This window comes from Lathyrus oleraceus, chromosome 7, assembly GCF_024323335.1.
Source record: "Lathyrus oleraceus cultivar Zhongwan6 chromosome 7, CAAS_Psat_ZW6_1.0, whole genome shotgun sequence".
In the NCBI taxonomy this organism is placed as follows: domain Eukaryota; kingdom Viridiplantae; phylum Streptophyta; class Magnoliopsida; order Fabales; family Fabaceae; genus Lathyrus; species Lathyrus oleraceus.
Window position 1 is genome coordinate 546,357,849 of NC_066585.1, and position 22,054 is coordinate 546,379,902.

Below are 22,054 nucleotides of genomic sequence, written 5' to 3' on the forward strand. Positions count from 1 at the left end.
AGTAATCAAAGAATTCAAACTACTCATATCAAACTTGTCTAACACCTTTTCAACATAGCTTTTCTAAGAGAGACATAATTTTCTAGAACTCATATCCTTGTGAATTTCCATACCAAGAATATTCTTAGAAGCACATAAGTCTTTCATGCCAAACTCCTTTCTCAATGTGATTTTAGTTCATTTACATTTTGTAAATGATTAGTAGTAATCAACATATCATCAACATACAATAACATAAAAATAAAAGAACTATCACCAAGGCACATAACATAAACATAATATTCACACTCACACCTTCATTAGACAATCTGAAGAATGTATGAATTAAAGTGCATGTACCATTGCTTTAGAAACTATTTTAAGTCGTGAAAATACCTCTTCAATTTTAAAAATTTGTCTGCCATGTCCAACGTCACTAAACCCTCTGACTGCTCCATGTAAATTTTCTCATCTAGATTATTGTGAAGAAATGTTGTCTTCATACTAATCTTCTCTAAATCAATGTCTTGGTTGGATACCAATTCTAACATGACCCAAATAGAAGTATGTCTGATGACTAGAGAGAAAACATTATCATAGCCAATCCCCTTCTAATGCATGTACCTCTTTGCTACAAGACGGGCCTTGAAATTTCTCCTTGTTTTTCTATTATTGTTGGTTTTCTCTTGAACACCCACTTAAAATCGATGGCCATTTTCCCCTTAGGAAGTTGAGGAAGCTCCCATGTATGATTTTTATTCAAGGACTCTATCTCCTACACCATTGCACCCATCTACTTATCTTTATCCTAGCTAGCTATATCCTCTTGAAAGGTGGAAGGGTCTCCAGAATTAGTAAAAAATGCATATGCTTCTAAGTATTCATACTCCATATCTTTATGGTAGTTTGGTTAAATGGTTATCTCTGTCACACATAAGAATATAATCATGTATTGCACCTGAAACTTCATGATGATGACTAATTTAAATGTTAGCGTCGGGTTCCTCTTGTGGCTTAGGCACTACATGCATATTATTCACTAGTGGGGGATTAACATCCACCTAAACCACTAGCTTGCTACAAGTTTATCCTTAAAATTTTGACACATCAATTGCAACTAGTTTTTTTAACATTAACTACATAAAAAAAACAATATCTCTACTAATTGCCATCTTCTTTTTAATTGGATCCCATATCTTGAACCCCTTCACAACATTTGCTTAATTGAAGAAGAAACACGTATTCGACTTTTGATCAAGTTTAGATTGATCTTCATTGGATATATGCACATAAGTTGGACATCTTAAAATTCTTAAATTTTCAATATCAATAGGACTACATATGCATACCTCGTCTGCAACATTCCCCTCCAACGAAGCTCGTGGTGACCTATTGATAAGATACCATACCATGTTAACTACTTTTTGGCCATAAACCTTTTGATAAGATACCACACCATGTGCATGTTGGTGTAAGCCCTAGAGGCCAATACTTTTGGTACTTGTATCGAATTATTTATTAATAATAAAAGGCTTTTTCTTTATTACGTTTGTTTAATAAAGTCCCTAGAATAGCTAGTCTGTTTAATGTATCAAGTATGACTTAATCATGAGATCACATTAAACATAAGGACACTATTCTTAAAGTATCCGTAGTCGAGCTTTAGTGTGAAGTGGGATAACATCTAAGCATTAAGACTATTATGTTTGTAGACTGATGATCACATCTCATGGATCATGGATAAAGAGTTATCAAGTCTTAAACATAGGTATGAATATTAGGAGTAATATTTATACCGGATTGACCCACTATGAGAATACTATATAGAAAGTTATGCAAAGTGTCATAAGTTATTCTCATGGTGATAACGGTGTATACCACTCTTCGACCTGAAACCACTATGGACCCTAGATGTAGAGTCGGGTGCTTTATTGCTGATCAAACGTTGTCCGTAACTGGATAACCATAAAGACAGTTGATGGGTACTCCACGAAGCATGCTGAGGGACATGAGCGACCTAGATGGAATTTGCCCATCCTGTATAACAGGATAAATGTCTATGGGCCCAATATTGAACTGGACAAGGATGACACGGTCTATGCCTTGTGTTCAATATAGACATAAGGGCAAAAGAGTAATTATACACATAAGTATTATCACAGAAGGTTTTGTCAGATCACATGACATTTTCGTGTCTTGGGTAGCAGTGATGTGTTGCTAGATACCGTTCATTGTTTATTATGTTAAATGCGTGATTTAATATAATTGCCAACGTCACGAAAACCTACAGGGTCACACACAAAGGACGGATTGATGAGAGATAGAGTAACTAAGGAATACCGTAAGGTACAGTGCCCTTAAGTGAATTATAGAACATCGTAAGGTACAGTGTACTTGAGTAGAATACGAAATATGGTAAGGTACCATGGGCTTAAGTGATTTTTGGCATATTATAAGATATGGGCCAAAATACACTTTAGTGGGCTTTTTAGCTTGAAGCCCAGACAAGTGGTTCTATAAATAGAACCCTTGTGCAGAAGCATTAATTGCGGTTGCATTATTTTCGTTTTTTCTCTCTCTCTCTCTCTCTCTCTCTCACTCAAAGCCTTCATTCGTACCAGCTAGCACTGAGATTGAAGGAATCCGTTCGTGTGGACTGAGTAGAGACGTTGTCATCGTTCAACGTTCGTGATCGCTCCGTGGATCTGCATCAAAGGTTTTGATCGTCACAAGAGATCTGCACCAAAGGTTTCAATCGTCACAAGAGGTAAATATTCTATCACTGATCATGACCATTCGTAAGGATCTCTAAAGGAGAAAATTTTAATTTCCGCTGCGTTTTGGACCACAATTCTCCTTCAGTGCAACCTTTCCATTTTAGTTGAGACCTAATCATTCTCTCTTCCATACCATTTTGTTGTGGTGTCTTATGAACTAAGACATATCTTTGAATACAATGTTCTTCACATAACCTCTTAAAATTTGAATCAGTGTACTATGTCCCATTATCTAACCACAAATACTTGATTTATCTTCTTGTTTGATTCTCTGCCCTTATCTTCGACAACTTGAATTTGGTAAAGACTTCATAATTCCACTTCAAGAAACACATGAATTTGCATGTTGCATTTTCTCTGCCTTAAGGGTTTACGTTTTAATTGCTTGTCTTTTATCTTTTGGTTTTGTTTATGAGTATCCTCTCTAATTTCACATCTCAGGGTTGATTTTTAAATCCGTTTTTGTTCATGTATAACTCAAAGTGTTTGGTTATAGTTTAAGTAATATGCTTCGAGTAAATTTAGTGAGAATGCTTCAAGTCATGTCAATGTTAGAATCTCAAAATCCCTTTAAAATTTTCAAAAATTGAGATTCTAGAGGTGTGATTCGAATCACACCATCATGACTCGAATCAAGAGTATAGAGAGCTTGGGTACTAATTTCATGTTACCATGATTCAAATCACAAGAATGTGTAATTCAAATCACAACACTTTGATTTGAATCACAAGACTATCTGATTCGAATTAGACTGGACTGAAATTTCCTTGGTTTTTCCTCTATAACTATGATTTGAATAACATGTTTTCATGAGTTGTATAATGTGTTTCGAATCAGAAAATAGATTACTTAAACCACACAAATGAGTTCTCATATATTCATGTCTCTTGATTCAAATCACTTAATCTTTTGACTCGAATCATACATCTTTCTTATGACTAACATCATAGATAATTTTTCACTCATTTTTGTGCTAGATTTCCAACACATATAAACAACTTTTCGCTCGAAACCTCTCATAATTTTGGAAAACATGCACTTCCACTATTGGTTTGAAAATTCACAACCCGTTCTCTCATTTTCAAAAGAATTTATTTCATATTCTACATCATTCTTTTTCAATTTTCGTGTGGATCTAAATAATATATTTTTGAGATGTGTGATGTTTGAGAAGATTATGTTATTGTGATTAATGGGTCTTTGAAGATTTCTTTAGATTTCAAAGATTTTCAAAGGGTTTATGGTTATGGATAGTTTTGACAAGTTCAGTGGAAAATAGGGAGGATCTTCTCTCAATAATTACTTTAGTAGTATTGTGTGGAAGCCTACGGATAAAGTGGGAGTTCTGCTAAATCTTCGGATAGACCAACGCTCAAGATATTAATAGGATCGATGAAATATTGCTGCATAACAGAGACTTTGGAGTAGAATTGCCCGGGATAGAAGATTCAAGATGATTTTGAGTAAAAATTTCGTGAGGATTCAGTTTGGATATGGTGTACAACTCAACGTGATTTCGGATAGAAGATTTTTATATTTTTAGCATTGTCCAGATATTGGATTGTACTAAACATCATGTAATTTGTCACAAACTATATTGGAAGATCTAAATTTTCAAACGAAAACCATTGGAGAATGAAGTAGACTTAGAGAGGTAGATATGTGAACAACTATAATTCCGCGTACACATTTCTCTCTCTCTCTCTCTCTCTCTCTCTCTCTCTCTCTCTCTCTTATATATATTGGCACTATGAATCATCTTGTTATTGATTAATTTAAGTATAGAAAGTAGTCTAAAAGAGGGGTGAATTAGATTTTGCATTCTTTTTTATAACTTTTAAGCGATGATTCTTATGCTCTTATTTTTCTAGAAATAGGATGATGAACTTGTGAAATAAAGTACATAATTTAAATGCAGAAACATAAAGAACACAACGATATATCTTGGTTCCTCTTTTCAAATAAGAGTACTTCAGTCCCCTCACATCCCGTGAGAGATTTTCACTATTGTTAGATCTTTGTACAAGCCTACCACTAAGACTTCTCTTACAATCTTCTAACAACAACGTAGCACACCACTTTCTTGATTTCCAAACACCAACAACTATGGTGGAATTTGAATCAACTTAATTCAACGGACATTTTTCAATAGTCACCAACACTATGATGATTATCACACAAACCACAAAGCACACCACTTTATGTTTACAACACTTAGAAAGCACACAACTTTCTTTTACAAAATAAGTCACCACACACTTGGTGATCAAATACAAGTCTTGAACAAATATGAATATGAAGTTGTTCTTGAATCAATTCCAATACAGAAAATTGATCTTCTCTTTCAATGTACAATTCAAATATAATAACCTTAAAGGCTCAAAAACTTTTTTCAATGATACGACAATTAATGCAGAAAAAGTTTCAAGGTTTTGAATGGAGAAAAATAGATTTTGAGTTGTAGTTTAAAAACTTGAGTGAAAGAGGTGATTTGGTTTATTGAAAGAACGTGCAATAGGTATGATTGTGAAATCTTTAGAGAAGATGAGATGAAGTTTCTTAAGCATCTAAAGATTATATAAACATATGAATTTTCATTTAAAGTACCTTGATTAATCATCCAATCTTTTGATTTCCAAAGCTTCATGCTAAATTGACAATTGAATCCAATCTTTTTCTCCTTTGATCTTTCTTCAATGATAATTTTTTCTTCTTCATATATACCTAGCTAAGAAGGATGAACACATATTATTCACAATCTCCCCCTTTTTAACGATGACAAAACACATTGATGGAAAGTTTTTTCTTAACACTTGATTTATCCCTCTATCTTGTATATCTCTCCCTATATTGTATATCTCCCCCTTTGTTTTGAAACTTATGTTATTGTCTTTGGTATCCTGAATAAAACAAAAACAACCATCTCTCTTCTCGCCTTTTTGACATTATAAAAAAGAAAAAGAGTAAAACCTAAAGGAGTATAATAATATAATATAAATGATACACTAAACTTAAAAGAAACTTATCTTCTTCACATACTAGCATATTAAGTCAAAGTTGATGTTTCTTCAAAACATCTTTCATTTAATAAAACTTTTATCACTACCATATCATATGGTCTTGTATCTTGAAAGGTCAATCTTGAATTGATAATACTAGCATATGATCTTGAAGTACCTACAAAAAAGTTAATACTATGAGAAGGTGTTATGGGAAATCTCTTCACAATTACCATAGAAGGTGTTTTATTGGTTAAAGGGATTAAAAATAATTTACTTAGTGTTAGTCAATTATGTGACAAGGGTATTCTATTGTTTTCGATACTTTGAGTTGCTCAATTGAACATAAGGCAAGTAAAGTCTTGTGTTTAGGGGTTCTAGAGTTGATAACATATATTTCCTTGACTTGGATGATTCTTTTTCCACTGTCTCAGTCTCATGGGTTTATGTTTTGACTGATTGTCTTTTAGCTTTTGGTTTTGTTTATATCGTTATTGAGTCATGCCTCTGATTGCGCATCTCATGATTAATTTTTAATCCTTTTTTTGTGCATACCAAAATCAAAGTGTTTGGTTAGAGTTTAAGTAATATGCTTCGAGTAAATTTATTAAGTTTTTGGATCAAGGACTATATTTGATAATGATTTAAGTTGTGACAATGTTATAATCTCAAAAAGAAACTTTAAACTTTTCAAAAATTTAGATTCTTGATGAGTGATTCAAATCACACCATTACATGACTCGAATCAGGATTACAAAGAGCTCATGGACTAATTTCATGTTAACGTAATTTGAATCATATGAATGTATGATTTGAATCACAACTTTTTGATTCAAACCACATAACTATCTTATTCGAATCAGACTGAACTGAAAGTTCCTTGGTCTTTCCTCTATAACTCTGATTCGAAACACATGTTTTCATGACTCGAATCATGCGATTCGAATCACATAATCCCTAACTCAAATCACTCATTTATGTGTTAGATCTCTAGCACATATAAAAGCTTTTTCACTCAAACCCTCTCATAATGTGGGAAAACATACACTTCAACTATTGATTTGAAATTTCACAACTCACTTGTTCTCTCATTTTTAAAGCGACTTTGAATATGCTTAAATTGTTTTGAAAATTATTTATTTCATCTTCTACCTCATTCTTTTTCCTTTTCCATGTGGATATAAATCTCATTTTTGAGACATGTGATGTTTGATGAGATTTTGTTATTGTCATTAACGATTCTTTCAAGATTTCTTTAGATTTCAAAAGTTTGTAAAGTGTTTGTGGCTGGTTTTAACAAGTCTATTGGAAAATAAGAAGGTTCTTCTCTCTAGAATTAATTTGGTAGTGTTGTGTGGAAACCTAGAGACAAAGTAAGAGTTCTTCTAAATCTTCAAACAGACCAACGTTCAAGATACTAGTAGGATCGAGGAAAGATCAATACAAAACAGAGACTTTGGAGCAAAATTGTTGGAGCTGGAATATTCAAGAGTATTTCAAGTAAATATTTTGTGAGGATTCGATATGGATACTGTGTACATCTCAACAGGATTTCAGATATAATTTTTTTTTATATATTCAGAATTATTCGGATATTAAACTGTACTAAGTATCGTGTAAATTATCCCAAATTATAGTGAAAGATCAATTTTTTAATGAAAAACCATTAAAGAATGGATTAAGCTTAGGGAGGACGATAGTTGAATCTCTCTCTCTCTCTCTCTCTCTCTCTCTCCCTCCCTCCCTCCCTCCCTCCCTCCCTCCCTCCCTCCCTCCCTCCCTCCTCCCTCTCTCTCTCTCTCTCCTCTCTCTCTCTCTCTCTCTCTCTCTCTCTCTCCCTCCCTCCCTCCCTCCCTCCCTCCCTCCCTCCCTCCCTCCCTCCCTCCCTCCCTCCCTCCCTCCCTCCCTCCCTCTCTCTCTCTCTCTCTCTCTCTCTCTCTCTCTCTCTCTCTCTCTCTCTCTCTCTCTCTCTCTCTCTCTCTCTCTCTCTCTCTCTCTCTCTCTCTCTCTCTCTCTCTATATCTATCTTATATATATATATATATATATATATATATATATATATATATATATATATATATATATATATATATATATATATATATATATATATATATATATATATATATATATGTTTAAATTGTTTTTATCATCTTTTATCGTTTTCCTGTGTAGGTTTTATTTGATTGACACTACAAATCATCTTGTTGTTGATTAAGTATGAAAACTATAGTGTTAGAATTTGTTCTGTATCGGCTAAAGGCCTAATAAATTGTGGCCTATTTATCATGTTCGCTCCATTGAACTCAAGGTATAAATATCTTTACAAGGGTTTTCATGTACACAATTTCTAATCTCCGCTTTCTTTACGATTATCATGAATTTTAAATTGACTTGGGCGTTAGAGTGTTAATCATCCCCTCTTTGATCCACCGTATCAGAGATTAGTAATGTCGGTTCAAAATCAACATCACTGATTCAAGAGGCATCAAGATCACCACCTCCGATCTAAGATGTCCCATCATTAATTCACAATAGTTTCACTCATTAAAACCCATAATACTTTTCAGAACATGGATGATAAATAATAGTTTCACTCATTTCAAATACTAATATAAACTTTCTTATCACATTTCTTATCAGATGAAATATTCTTCATAATGAATTTTCAAAGTGTCTCTTACTTCTTTTACAATGAACCACACTTTCACTTTCCTTCATGGATAAGATAAAAAATAATTGAGCTTTTGAGAAACAAGTGCATTTGTAATTATCCTCCACATTCACATGTCTTGAGATTTGATGAAAAAAATTAGAACTTTGAATAAGAGTTATAGTTTGATTACAAGACCTTAATTTGCAATGTTCTAAAGTCTTTTTTATTTATAAACACTCATGGACTTCATATTTATGTAGTAGGTCTGCACGTGACGGTTGTGCATGTGCCTCAATGTATTGTAAATTTTGTATAAAGTTACCTTTGAAGAAAAGAGAAAGGAAAGTGAACTTGTTCATATTTATCCATGAAGATTGAGAAGGTGATAGTGTAAATGATATTTTTTATCACTTTATGTACTTGGTTAATTGTATTTGATCTTTTGACTTGTAGTGAAATATTCTAAACTTCATTGAACTTGATGTTTGATTCAATTAGAATGACTTAAACCATATACATTTTGACCTGAATACTTATATTTAACATCAATTGGTGTATTTAGACTAATTATTTAAATGTCCCTATACTCACATGTATTAAATAGAAAAACTCAAAAATTTGATACAAATAAATCTTTGGTAAGGGATTGACTGAAAATCAAAACCAGTTAAATCTTTGTGTTTTTCATTTAAAATGAAACTTTTAAGCTCATGAGTCATGAATTCATTGTCTTTTCCCCTCATATATTAATCAAGTATATCTTATCGCATAAATAATACAATCAATGATATCTAAAGTAGTTGCAACTTGTCAAATTTTCACAGGTTGATTCTCATATTAAACTTATATAAACAAAACTCAAGTCTATAACCATCACCTTGGGGTAACACGTGGTGTGCACGTGTCAAGAAGTTGGACACGTGGTTATCATACAAGACTCATGAAATACTATAAATAGAAAACGAATGAAACTCAAACGTCACAACAACAGAAAGTGCTTGATAATATAACCATAAGAGGAAAGTTTCTATAGTGAGTAAAGAAAAACAAGTCAATTTTCAGAAGAAAAAAATGGCATCACACGACCAGAGCTACAAAGCTGGTGAGACCATGGGACGAACTGAGGTAACATAATGTCATTCACATTTCATTATTCCCTTTTTGCCCTTTTTCATTTTTTTTCTTCATTATATTATATTTTTGTTGGAATGGTGGATCAGGAAAAGACGAACCAGATGATGGGCAACATTGGAGACAAAGCCCAAACTGCAAAGGAAAAAGCCCAGCAGACAGCCCAAGCTGCAAAGGAGAAAACCCAGCAGACAGCCCAAGCAGCTAAAGACAAGACCCATCAGACAGCCCAAGCAACAAAGGAAAAAGCCCAAGACACATCTTGTCAAGCTAGAGAGAAAGGGTCAGAGATGGGGCAGGCCACCAAAGAAAAAGCCCAATCAGGAAAAGACAACTCACCTGGGCTTCTACAGACGACAGGAGAGAAGGTGAAGGGTGTGGCCCAAGGTGCTACTGAGGCAGTTAAGAATACTCTTGGGATGGGAAATGATGAACAAAACAACGACAATTTCCCAACAAACCGTCGTTGAGATTATTACTAGCTTTTAATAATGCTATCATTTCGATTAAATAATGTTGTAATTTGCTTGTTTTGAATTTGGATTTACCAAACGCGCTTTTTTTTTTTAAGAATAAGTTACGCTTCCCTCGTACTATCTAGACTAGAAGTGAGTGGGAATGGTATATGTACTTTGTGATTTTTAGTTTGAGCCTTGTTGTTGTAATAATAATACTATACTATTATAACTGTTTTAGTTATAGCACTTGAAAAGCTTACTTTGTTTATTTTTGTTTTGTGCGATAATTCTCTCTATTTTCAAAAAGATTTAAACAACCTATAAAATATATTTTTGTGTATCATATATATCTCAATAGCACTTTTTTTATTTTGACAAAAATCTTCAGAATATTTAAGTAACTGATTATATGATTTTATTTAAGAGAATCGTAAATCACATCTTCCGTTTTCAAGAACATAATTCACAACATCTTACGTTTCGCTCAATGTGTAATTGCATCGTCTGAAAGACTATAAGAGCATCTCCAACCGTAAATCCATTTTTGAGTTTTTTGTGGGACCTATTAAGTCGCATCTCCAACCGTAAACCCATTTTTGAGTTTTTTGTGGGACCTATTAAGTCACGTCAGTTTGAAGCAATTCAACTACTTTTTTACTCCAATAGTACAACTCTGAAGAATTCAAATTGGATCTCACAATTTTATTTTATATATTAATATTTTATTCATATTAAATTTTATATTAATTAAAATAATAATTTTAGTGTTTTAAATTAAATTTGATATAAAATAAAAAAAAATTAGTGTTGTTAGGCTTTCTCAAATACTCAGCGCCAAATACAACATTGACACCCTTAACAAATCTTTCTAAGCACTCAATTGAAGTGCTTTCACCGATTCGAACATATTCGTCTACAAGGTCAGCAGAAGACCCATACGCCAGCATACGAATAGCAGATGTACATTTCTGCAATGGTGAAAGACCCATTTTACCAGTTGCATCGACCCTCATTTGGAAATATTCATCATGATTTCCAAGGGCATCTACAATCCGAAGAAATACATGCCTATGCATTCTGAACCTTCTTCGGAATTGAACATCTGTGTATACTGGGTTTTCCGAGAAGTAGTCATTGAATAATCGATTGTGCCCTTCTTCACGACCTCGATCTACCGTTGTTCTTCTCTTTGGCCTAGAGGAACTTCCAGATCGACGTTCATTCTGAAGTTGTTGTTCTTCATCACTGTCGTCCATAAATTCTTCTTCAACCAACTCCTAAAATTCTTGATCGTAATTATTTGAATTGTCTGAATCCATTTAGTGAGTAAAGAATGAGAGAAAAATGAGAAGAATGAGATGAGAATGAGAGAACAATGACATAAGTGGTAGTATATATAATGGTTTGAATAACGGCTAGTTTGAATAACGGCTAGTTTAAATTAAAGTGGTAGTTTGAATAACGGCTAGTTTAAATTAAAGTGGTACTAATGACCATTTTACATAGGTGTTGATAAGTTAAAGTGGTACTAATGACCATTTTACATAGGTGTTGATAAATTAAAGTGGTACTAATGACCATTTTACATAAGTGATACTAACTACATTCCATATTTTTTTTCATCTTATTATAATATTTTTCATGAATATCTCGTTGACTATCGTTCATAGTAGAAGTGTCTTTCATCATCATTTGCACTACCCTTAATTCTAGCTCGTCCTCCTTAGCTTGCGCAAGTCTGTCCATTGTTATTGCTCTTTTATTCTTTGCATCTTGCGTTGCATTTGGAATTTCTGATGCCTTACCTTTCCTTTCTGTTGCTTTTTGTCCCATTGGACGCTCCATTGGTGATGATGAGTTAAACTCATAACTTGAAGTTGTATCTGGGTTCTCCGATGATGCCCCACTAGCATAAGTCTTTGTTATTTTTGCAGAACTTCCAATCGATTCTTCGACGATGCGTCATTTAGATTCATCTTTTAACAATCTCCATGCATACTCAAGATTGAATGTTGTACCTTGATCCTGAGCAAAAATAGCATGTGCATCTGCCATGACATCGGTCTCGGATGTCCCACTTTTCTTTCCTTTAAGAGCAATTTTGTAACACCCAACAAATTTTTGAACCATGTCATTTATTCTATGCCATAGACATTTTAACTGTCCCCCTAACTTTTCCCGCAATTGCCCACGATATTGGTTATAACTAGCATCAATTCTTAACCAAAAACTCTCAGCCTTTTGATCAACTCCCACAATTGGATCCTTTGAAACATTGAACCATGATTGGATAAGTAGTATATCCTCTTCCCTTGTAAATTGCTCTCGAGATCTTTTCTTAACGACAACCCTTTCTTCTTTTTCAGTACCAACATGAGTAGAAAATGGTGGGACTTGAGTAGAAAATGGTGGAACTTGAGTAGAGAATTCCATACTAGTAGAATTCATTTGAGATATAGGATACATATTTGGATTGTTTGGTGACGGAAGAAATATGGCGGGGTTTGTTGGCACCGGTGGAATTTGAGAATTTTGAGGATTGGGATTTTGATAATTTTGCATGTAATTGAAAAAAGCTTGTTGATAACGAAAATGATTAGGATCCATTTGGCCTAAACAATTGTAATTTGAAGTAAACGGATGAAATTGTAAGACAAAATTTTACAAATGAAGAGTAAAATGATAAAATTGTGAGAGAAAATAGAAGTGTGAACAAAAAATTGTATGTACAATTTTTCATATTGGTTTATTTATAATTAACTAAAATATAAATAAAAAAAAAAAAAATAGCCGTTGGGAGCAACTGCTGCAAAAGAGCCGTTGCAGGAATTTAACATTTAATTTTCATTAGCATTTATTTTGAATTTTATTATTATTTTATTTAATTAACTTTTCATTATATTATTATTTTAATCAACCAACGGTTGCTTGCCTTTAAAACGTTTGACATGCTGTCAAACTTCATCCATCATAAAATTGAAAAATGCTGCATTTTCTTTCCCAGGCTGGAGTTCCAAGGTGAAGAACCAACCGTTCGAGTTGGTCTAAGGAGTGTTCAAATCTTTACATAACAAGCTGACATACTTTAAGTTCTAAGCCTCAGATTTATTATTTAAAAAGTTATAAATAAGTGCATTTAATTTTTTAATTTCATGTGAGAGAAATAATATAATTATTAATATATTTTTGATTAAATTGTTTATTATTAAATATTAAATAATTATTATAAGGATATTTTTTTAATAAAGATATTAAATATATTTTAAAGTAAAAATTAAAAAAAAAAATCATATAAATAAAATCGGAGGGAGTATCTTTTAATTAGATAAATCTTATACGTTAAATTACTAAAACATAGAAGTGTATATAAAAATGATAAGGATTTTTGTAAACTCTACATTTCCGATGTTTGCTTAGTTTTGAGTTTAGTAAAATAACTTAATTTTTTCTTTGTTGATCTGCAGTTATTTTTGTCTATAATCTTTTCATGGTGCATTAAATATTTGATTTGCTTCTTGAATATCTCCTACAAAAAGATATGATTTAATTTGTTACAAATTTAAATTTAAATCTCTTTGAAATTTGATTTGATTTTTACATTTGTTCTAAAAACTATATAATAATATTGATAAATCAATAACAATAAAATATAACTAAAACTTTTAAAAAGATTATGTCAAAACAAAACAATTTGGCATCTGTTGTTGCACAAGGCCCAGTACCGACATATGCTAAAACATCACGTCCAACATGCATCATTTTTCTGTTCCATACAACTTTAGCAAGTTAGATCAATCTTGAATGATTGGGCAGTTTTCTAAGTTATTGTTTTATTAAATGCATTCAATCTAAAAGGTCAATTCAATAGGAACAATAATCTCATCCTTAACAAATTATGACAAAACAACTCTTCAAGATACATAACATTCTTCCATGAGAACAAGTGACAACCAATATATCTAGCATTTAAGCAGCAACGACTTCCTTATATCAGAGTTAAGTACCATAAACAACAGAGTCGGAAGCATCAATATTTTAATGCTTACAAGTAGTCCATTCAGTTGCTCCAAACCAAACACACAATCATGCAATCATTCACAGGCTTAGTCATGCATGAATCTAGTATCGCATAGTTAGTAGCATCAATATACAATCATTCATATTTAGTCATGCACACACAATCAGTTAGTAGTTGATATCATAGCAATGAATAATACTAACACAAATAAATTTGTTTTCATAAATACAAGGACCATGACCAAATGTCATTCTGATGCTCCGACATGAAACACATCATTAGCATTTTTTCATATGGGATAGTACTAAACAATCATCGGGTTTATCTTTACACGACATATACACCACTTTATCTCATTACTTCCCCTTTTTGCCATAATTTGACAAAGGGTTAGTCCTTAACCGAAGTCGATATGCATAGAAAATAGCATAAACAAAGTTAGACATGTAAGGTATACACACCCAGATCATGAGAGAAAACTACCAAAATCAGCATCAACAGAGGCACAATCATTATTACACAATCCAGTCTCAAAAAATTATAAAAGTCCTTATAGAAAAATAGCAAAAAAACATATCCAGCGAACAAGGACCACCAATCTGACCCGACATAATCATAAGATTCCAGAAAGGAGGTCTTCAATCCACCAATCTGATCCGATATAATCATAAGATTCCGGAAGGGAAGTCTTCAGTCTTCATGCCTAGTTAAATTTGTGCAGTTCTCAAGGTTTTCATCTAATTCAAAGCCATTTGCATCCAGATTCATTAGTCCTTCACAATGGCATATACCTTCCTTAACTTTTCAGGGTTAAGATTCTTTATAAGAATATTTGTATAACTTGTTCCACTAGACAGATCAACAATAGTAATGTGATCCCTAACAACTCCAGCTTCCTTAACTTTTTTCAACCATAACTCCAACATATTAATAACATCCTTAGATGTCTCAATCTCTTTGACAAATTTTCTCCCACTAGCTTGATCTTGATTAATGTTTGAAAGAATGATTGGTAATCTGAGAAAAGGATAAGACAAACTGTCTAATTTTTTTTCTTGAAACGTCAATCCAGTTATATATCAAACTAATTCTCCTTTTTTTTCCTTTTTTTTTCCAACTTGTCTTTAGGAAGAGAAACTCTTTTCTCTTTTACACAACTCTCGATAAATGTCATAGGCATCTGATGACATCTTGAAATTAAAACTTAATTATTATATCATGTATTTGATCTAATTCGAATAATACTACTCTATTTGAGAGGTATAATGTAAAGTATTATTCTATTTAAAAACTAATTACTATAATGTTTATTAATATAGAGGTATAATGTGAAGTATTATTCTATTTAAAAACTAATTACTATAATGTTTATTTTATATAAACCATGATTATTTAATTTGTATTTAGTATTCTAGAGACGTGGGTTCAAATAGAAACTTTTAAAGATAAATTTATTACTTTTAAAAAATAAAAATAGAAAAAAACAGAAAAAAAATCTTACACTTGAAATGTACTGTATTACATGAAATAAAAATAAACTTTTCAATGGTAAGACTAAATGTAAATCATATTATAGCATTATCATTACAAAACAAGAAACTAGAAAATAGAGTACATGATACATTTCCCTCTTAGTCTCTCTCTATATATATGAGGGAAGCGCAACTTATTCTTAAAAAAAAGCGCGTTTGGTAAATCCAAATTCAAAACAAGCATATTACAACATTATTTAAAATGATAGCATTATTAAAAGCTAGTAATAATCTCAACGACGGTTTGTTGGGAAATTGTCCTTGTTCTGATCATCATTTCCCATCCCAAGAGTATTCTTAACTGCCTCAGTAGCACCTTGGGCCACACCCTTCACCTTCTCTCCTGTCGTCTGTAGAAGCCCAGGTGAGTTGTCTTTTCCTGATTGGGCTTTTTCTTTGGTGGTCTGCCCCATCTCTGACCCTTTCTCTCTAGCTTGACAAGATGTGTCTTGGGCTTTTTCCTTTGTTGCTTGGGCTGTCTGATGGGTCTTGTCTTTAGCTGCTTGGGCTGTCTGCTGGGTTTTCTCCTTTGCAGCTTGGGCTGTCTGCTGGGCTTTTTCCTTTGCAGTTTGGGCTTTGTCTCCAATGTTGCCCATCATCTGGTTCGTCTTTTCCTGATCCACCATTCCAACAAAAATATAATAAATTGAAGAAAAAAAATGGAAAAGGGCAAAAAGGGAATAATGAAATGTGAGTGACATTATGTTACCTCAGTTCGTCCCATGGTCTCACCAGCTTTGTAGCTCTGGTCGTGTGATGCCATTTTTTTCTTCTGAAAATTGACTTGTTTTTTACTCACTATAGAAACTTTCCTCTTATGGTTATATTATCAAGCACTTTCTGTTGTTGTGACGTTTGAGTTTCATTCGTTTTCTATTTATAGTATTTCATGAGTCTTAGTATTATAACAACGTGTCCAACTTCTTGACACGTGCATACTACGTGTCCCTCATGAAGATGGTTATAAACTTAAGTGCCATTTTAATTTTTTTTAGTGGGGACCAACCTGTTAAATTTTGACAAGTTGCTATTATTTTATTATTAGTTTTTTTATATAATAATGATTGAAGAGATATCTATCTACTTAATGTCTATATGTGGCGCAAAGAAAGTGAATTCATGACTCATCAACTTAAAAGTTTAACTTAAATAAAAACACAAGGGGTAGTGAACAAGAACCTTTGGTTTTGAAAATGGAAAAACAAAAATTAAAGATTCAAGTCAAATTAAGTAAAATATAATTGGTTTTATTGACAATCATTCCCTTACACCCGTTTGGGGGTAGTTTTCTAATTTGCTTTTGAAATTTTCAAATATTAAAATTAGTTTTTGTTTTGTTTTAAAACATTTTAAAATTAAAATTAGTTTAAGTTTTATTTTATGAAGTTTTTAAATAACAAAATCTTTTTAATATATATATAAATTAATATTTATGTTAAATATATCTTGACCAAAACATTTTATACCATTAGTTGTAATTGAATTTAAGTATTATAAATATATAATAATTTTTTTAATAGTAATATAATAGTTGTTAAAAGTAGTGGTTCAGCATGGAAAAGCGGTGGTTGTTGGTTGTAAAAATGTTGATAGTTAATGGTGATGATGGTTAGAGTTGTAAGAGATGATTGTGATTGTTAGTCTAATTGGTGATCAGTTATGGTCATAATGATAATCAATGGTGGTTAACAATGTGATTGATATTGGCTATAAAATGGTGGTTGACGGTGTTAAGGTGTTATAATAAGAGTTGTTGGTGATTAGAGTAGTGGTTGAGAGTGATTAGAGTGGTGGTCATATTAGATATCATAGATGAATAAAGTGATGATAAAAAATAATTAGAGATAATAGTCGGGGAGATCGTAGAAGGTAAGAATAATAATTTGATATTGTCAAATGTGTTTGTAGTGATATTAATGGTAAAATCATAGTCACGGTTGGAGTGGTGCAGTCTTGTTTTAAAATAATAATAATTTAAAATTTTATTTTTAAATTTTAAATCTTAATAAAAAAAAATTTTAAATTAATTTAAAAAATTAAATTAATTCTCTTTTTATCTAGCATGTTATAGTTTTAAAAATGATTTTCAAAATTAAAAATTAAAAATTCACAACCATCTCAAACCCAAGCCTTTAATAAAGATATATTTAAATTAAATTATTTTAGTTTATTTATATGTTAAACATTTTTAAAAATTATATGAATAGATATACATGTGAAATATTCATATTAATTTTAAAAATAAATAAAATTTAAATATATTTAATTTTAATTTGAATCAAAATTCATTTACATTTAAAATTGAACAAAAATATATTTTGAGGCCTAAAGCTAACTTTAACTATAAAATCTATTGATACAATGATACAACGATGTTAAATGTAATTCAAATTCAAGTTTGTTTTATTTAAATTTCATTTGAGTTTGAGTTAATATATATCAATTCAAAGTTAGTTACAATTGATTAAAGAAAGTAGATTGAGATATTGTGTTTGTTGAAAAGTTAGTTACATAAGTTTTTCTTCTCTCTCTGCAATTCTTTCAACTGTTCATCATCATATTCTTCTTGTGCAATAATGAAATTTTGTTGTTAACTCCAACAATTGGTATCCAAAGTTTCGGTTCTGATTCACAAGGAAACACAAGTCTATGTGAGGTGTGTGATTAATTTCGTTCCTCAAATTCACATTGAATTGAAGATTGAAATCGAAGAGAATCACAATCTTAATTCTCATGGTTTGGGAAACACGAGTGTTGGTGAGAATTGACTGATTTATACAAGAACGGGGATGAACGGGGAAACGTTAGTTTGAATACAAAGCTTCCAGTATTCGATATAAAAAATTGGAAACGATGGTCGATTCAGATGCATGTGTTGTTTGGCGCTCAAGGTATTCTTGAGCTCGTTAATGGTGGTTACAAGCCGGTTGCAGAAAATGAAACAAAAGCACAAAGAAATATGCAACGTGAAACGAGGAAGAAGGATCATAAGATATTGTTATATATCCATCAATGCGTGGATACGAAGGTGTTTGAGAAGATTGTCGACTCGACGATAGCAAATGCTGCGTGGGATACACTTGTGAGGTGCTATGATGGTGACTCACCAATGAAGAAAGTAAAGTTACAATCCCTACGCAAGAAATACGAGAATCTTAACATGAAGAACAATGAGAAGGTGCCTAATTACATCTCCAAAGTGATTATGGTCACGAATGAAATGAAATCTTGCGGAGAAACGCTTTCTGAACATGTAATCATTGAAAATATACTAAGATCACTTACTCCTCAGTTTGATTACATAATTATAATCATAGAACATTCGGAATACAGTAGCACCATGATAACTAAAGAGCTTCAGAGTATTTTAGAGGAACAAGAACTACGTCTGACTGAAAGAAACTCTGAAAGGTAAACAAAACAAGCTCTGAAAGCTTCTTTCGTGAAGAAGAACAAGAAGCAAGCATGGCTAAAGAACAAGAAAAATAATGGTGGTGGTGCTCAGAAGTTAGAACTCTCCAATCCATATGAGAATAAATTTAAAAATGTTCAAAAGGGAAATGAGAAGTTTGATAAGAGAAAGGTTTAGTGCTACAATTGTAACAGGTTTGACCATTTTGTTGCTGATTGTTGGTCAAACAAGGTTAGCAAGGATGAAGAAGCCAACATGTCCAAAGGATATTCTGAGGATAAATCTCTGTTATTTATGACATTTGACAATGAAGGTGGAAAAATGGTGGACTGGTGGTATATGAACACAGGTTGCTCAAATCACCTAACTGAAAATATATTTTGATTATGATAGAAAGACTAAGATCATATGTGTTGATGATGTGTATTGAACGTTGAAGGAATGGGAAATTTCAGAGTGAAATTGAAGAATAGAAAAATTATACTGATCAAGGATGTATGGTATGTTTTGGTATGAATAGTAATCTGATGAGTGTAGGTCAGCTGCTTGAAAAATATTTTTCAGTAATCATGAAAGGCAATCTGTTAAATTTGTATGATTGTAATCATAAGTTGATTATGCAGTCTAAATTGAGAAGAAACATGACACTTAAGGTGAATGTTGCAATATCATACATTAAATGTCTTAGTGTGACAAATGCTGAAGTGGAAAGTGAGTTGTGGCATAAGAGATTGGGACATCTGAACTTTAGAAGTTTAGGGAATATAAGTTCAAAGAATATGGTAAATGGAATTCCAAAGATTGTGGTACCAGAGAAATCATGTGATATATGCATGAGAGACAAGCAACCAAGATTGTCATTCTCATCAGAAATACCTCAAAGAGCACCCATGCTTTGGATGTGGTGCATTCTGATGTATGTGGACCATTTGAGGTACCTTCACTTGGGGGAAACATGTATTTTAGGTCATTTATGTATGAGTTCACAAGAACGACATAGGTAACACTCATAAAGTTCAAACACGGGGGGTGTTTACTGAGTTCGAGAAGTTCAAAGTGAAGGTTGAAAATTAAAGTGGACAAAGGTTGAAGATCCTCATAACCGATGGTGGAGGTGAATTCAATTATGAACTTTTGAGAACCGAAGGTTTTTACTGTGGGACAAACAATACCCAAAGTTGGTGCAAGTTAAGTGGTAAATCATGATAAATCAAATGATCAACGTGTCTTTATATCATTTGCATTTGACACTTTTAGCTTCCTAGCACCAGAGATTGTAGATCTTTTATAGAAAGTCTAAAGGCTCATGGATAACAACTTTGTGTCCCCTGTAACTATATACTTTATTTTAAAAAACATTTTTTTATATATAATTCATTGAATAATAGGTCTTTAGTCATGGAGGTGCATTTTTTACATTTTAATTTTATAACTTTACAAATCTTAATGTATTAATTTCATTTTATATTTTCAATAACAAATATTTTTTTATATAATCCTTTGAAATTTATAATGGATCCTTAAGTCATAGGAATGTATTTTTTCATTTTAATTTTATAACTTTTGAGGACTAAAGGTTTAATTGTGGGACAAACAATATCCAAAGTTAAGTGGTCAAACATGATAAACTAGACAATCAACATCCATCTCTTTATATCATATCCATTTGACACTTTTAGCTTCCTAGCGTCAGAGATTGTAGATCTTTTACAAAACATTTAGAGGCTCATGGATAACAATTTTGTGTCCCCTGTGACTATATACTTTATTTTTAAGATGATTGGTTTTTAAAAAGATAGCGGCACAACTTGTTATACGTTTGCTTTCCATTTATGTATAATCCTTATTTATAAATATTTACATAAATTAATAAAAAAAAAGCGACACTTTTTTTAATTATCCATCATTTTTAGGGGGTCGTTTTTAAAATTTGAACAGGGCCTCCAAATTGTTGAGACAATCCTAGGACACTGTCCATATTTGCTTTATATGATAAGTACGGTGAGTCAATTCATGCATGACTCAATAACAAGAAATTTGCAGGTTGTTGATTGAATTCTAAAACAATTCAAAATCACTTTATAGAAGGAGCTCTCATGTTCAAAAGAGTTGGAAGTCTAGCTATGGAGACTTACACATTACTACGGAAAATCCATTTCACAACCGTTGGAAAAAGGATATCATCACAGTTGACCAATCATTGTGAAGTTGAAAAAGGGATTATAAGTATGATGTTTTCCACCACAAATGTGTGACCGTTGTGATAAACTATATAGCACGCTATATATCAAAGTGGTTAAAATAAATAATATATATATATATATATATATATATATATATATATATATATATATATATATATATATATATATAATATATATATATATATATATATATATATATATATATATATATATATATATATATATATCAATCATGGGTTCGAAACCTAATAATTGTATGGTATCTAATTAATTGGTGTGCTACCTATTACAATGATTATTATTAATAACCGTGGTAAAATACTTTATTTTTTTTATTTTGTTTTATTTTTTCATATATTACAAACCTGTATTTTTTTACCAGTATTTTATACATATATTAAAATTGTCAAAATCTTTGTTTTCTTCCTCAACGGTGCGCAAGTCTAGAACGACAAAGTTGGATGAAGTTGTTGGTTGAAAATGATGTTATTTCGTTATGGTTGAAAATTGTGTTGTTTCGTTAGGATTGAAAATGGTATTGTTTCGTTAGGGCTTAATTGATATAAAGAAAAAATATTATAAATAATAGATCTAATTAATTTTACTTTTTTTATTACTAATTACTGTTTTAGATTGAAAAAAATAGTCTCATATTATTAAAAAATTTAAAAGTAAAGATAATTTATACAGAACACTTATATATTTCAGTTAACTTATTGCATTTTCAAAAACGAACAATATAACTTAGTCAAAAATCCGAATTTGAGATCGACCGAAACAATTTATATTTTATTAAAATAACTCCTAAAATAAAGTATTCTAAATCTAAATTTTTCCTAATTAAACCCAACTATTTAGTAAAATAAATTTTCAATACATTATTAAAAG

General features: G+C 31.7%; 4 protein-coding genes across 4 annotated transcripts; 1 reads left to right on the top strand and 3 right to left on the bottom strand.

The window, feature by feature from the left end:
• The first annotated feature begins 9,388 nt into the window (after positions 1 to 9,388).
• Positions 9,389 to 10,246, top strand: LOC127107606 (late embryogenesis abundant protein 2). The gene is made up of 2 exons (XM_051044899.1): positions 9,389 to 9,536; positions 9,632 to 10,246. The coding sequence occupies exons 1-2, from the start codon at positions 9,483 to 9,485 to the stop codon at positions 10,010 to 10,012; spliced, it is 435 nt and encodes a 144-aa protein (XP_050900856.1). The 5' UTR covers positions 9,389 to 9,482; the 3' UTR covers positions 10,013 to 10,246.
• Positions 10,247 to 10,565: 319 nt separating this feature from the next.
• On the bottom strand, positions 10,566 to 11,256 carry LOC127104933 (uncharacterized). Its single transcript, XM_051042071.1, has 2 exons — positions 10,829 to 11,256; positions 10,566 to 10,614 (listed from the first exon to the last, which is right to left on the bottom strand). Exons 1-2 carry the CDS (start codon positions 11,254 to 11,256, stop codon positions 10,566 to 10,568), a joined length of 477 nt encoding a protein of 158 aa, XP_050898028.1.
• A 706-nt stretch (positions 11,257 to 11,962) lies between these two features.
• Positions 11,963 to 12,607, bottom strand: LOC127104934 (glutathione S-transferase T3). Its single transcript, XM_051042073.1, has one exon. The coding sequence runs from the start codon at positions 12,605 to 12,607 to the stop codon at positions 11,963 to 11,965; it is 645 nt and encodes a 214-aa protein (XP_050898030.1).
• Positions 12,608 to 15,567: 2,960 nt separating this feature from the next.
• Positions 15,568 to 16,418, bottom strand: LOC127107607 (late embryogenesis abundant protein 2). Its single transcript, XM_051044900.1, has 2 exons — positions 16,260 to 16,418; positions 15,568 to 16,164 (listed from the first exon to the last, which is right to left on the bottom strand). The coding sequence occupies exons 1-2, from the start codon at positions 16,311 to 16,313 to the stop codon at positions 15,784 to 15,786; spliced, it is 435 nt and encodes a 144-aa protein (XP_050900857.1). The 5' UTR covers positions 16,314 to 16,418; the 3' UTR covers positions 15,568 to 15,783.
• Positions 16,419 to 22,054: the final 5,636 nt, after the last annotated feature.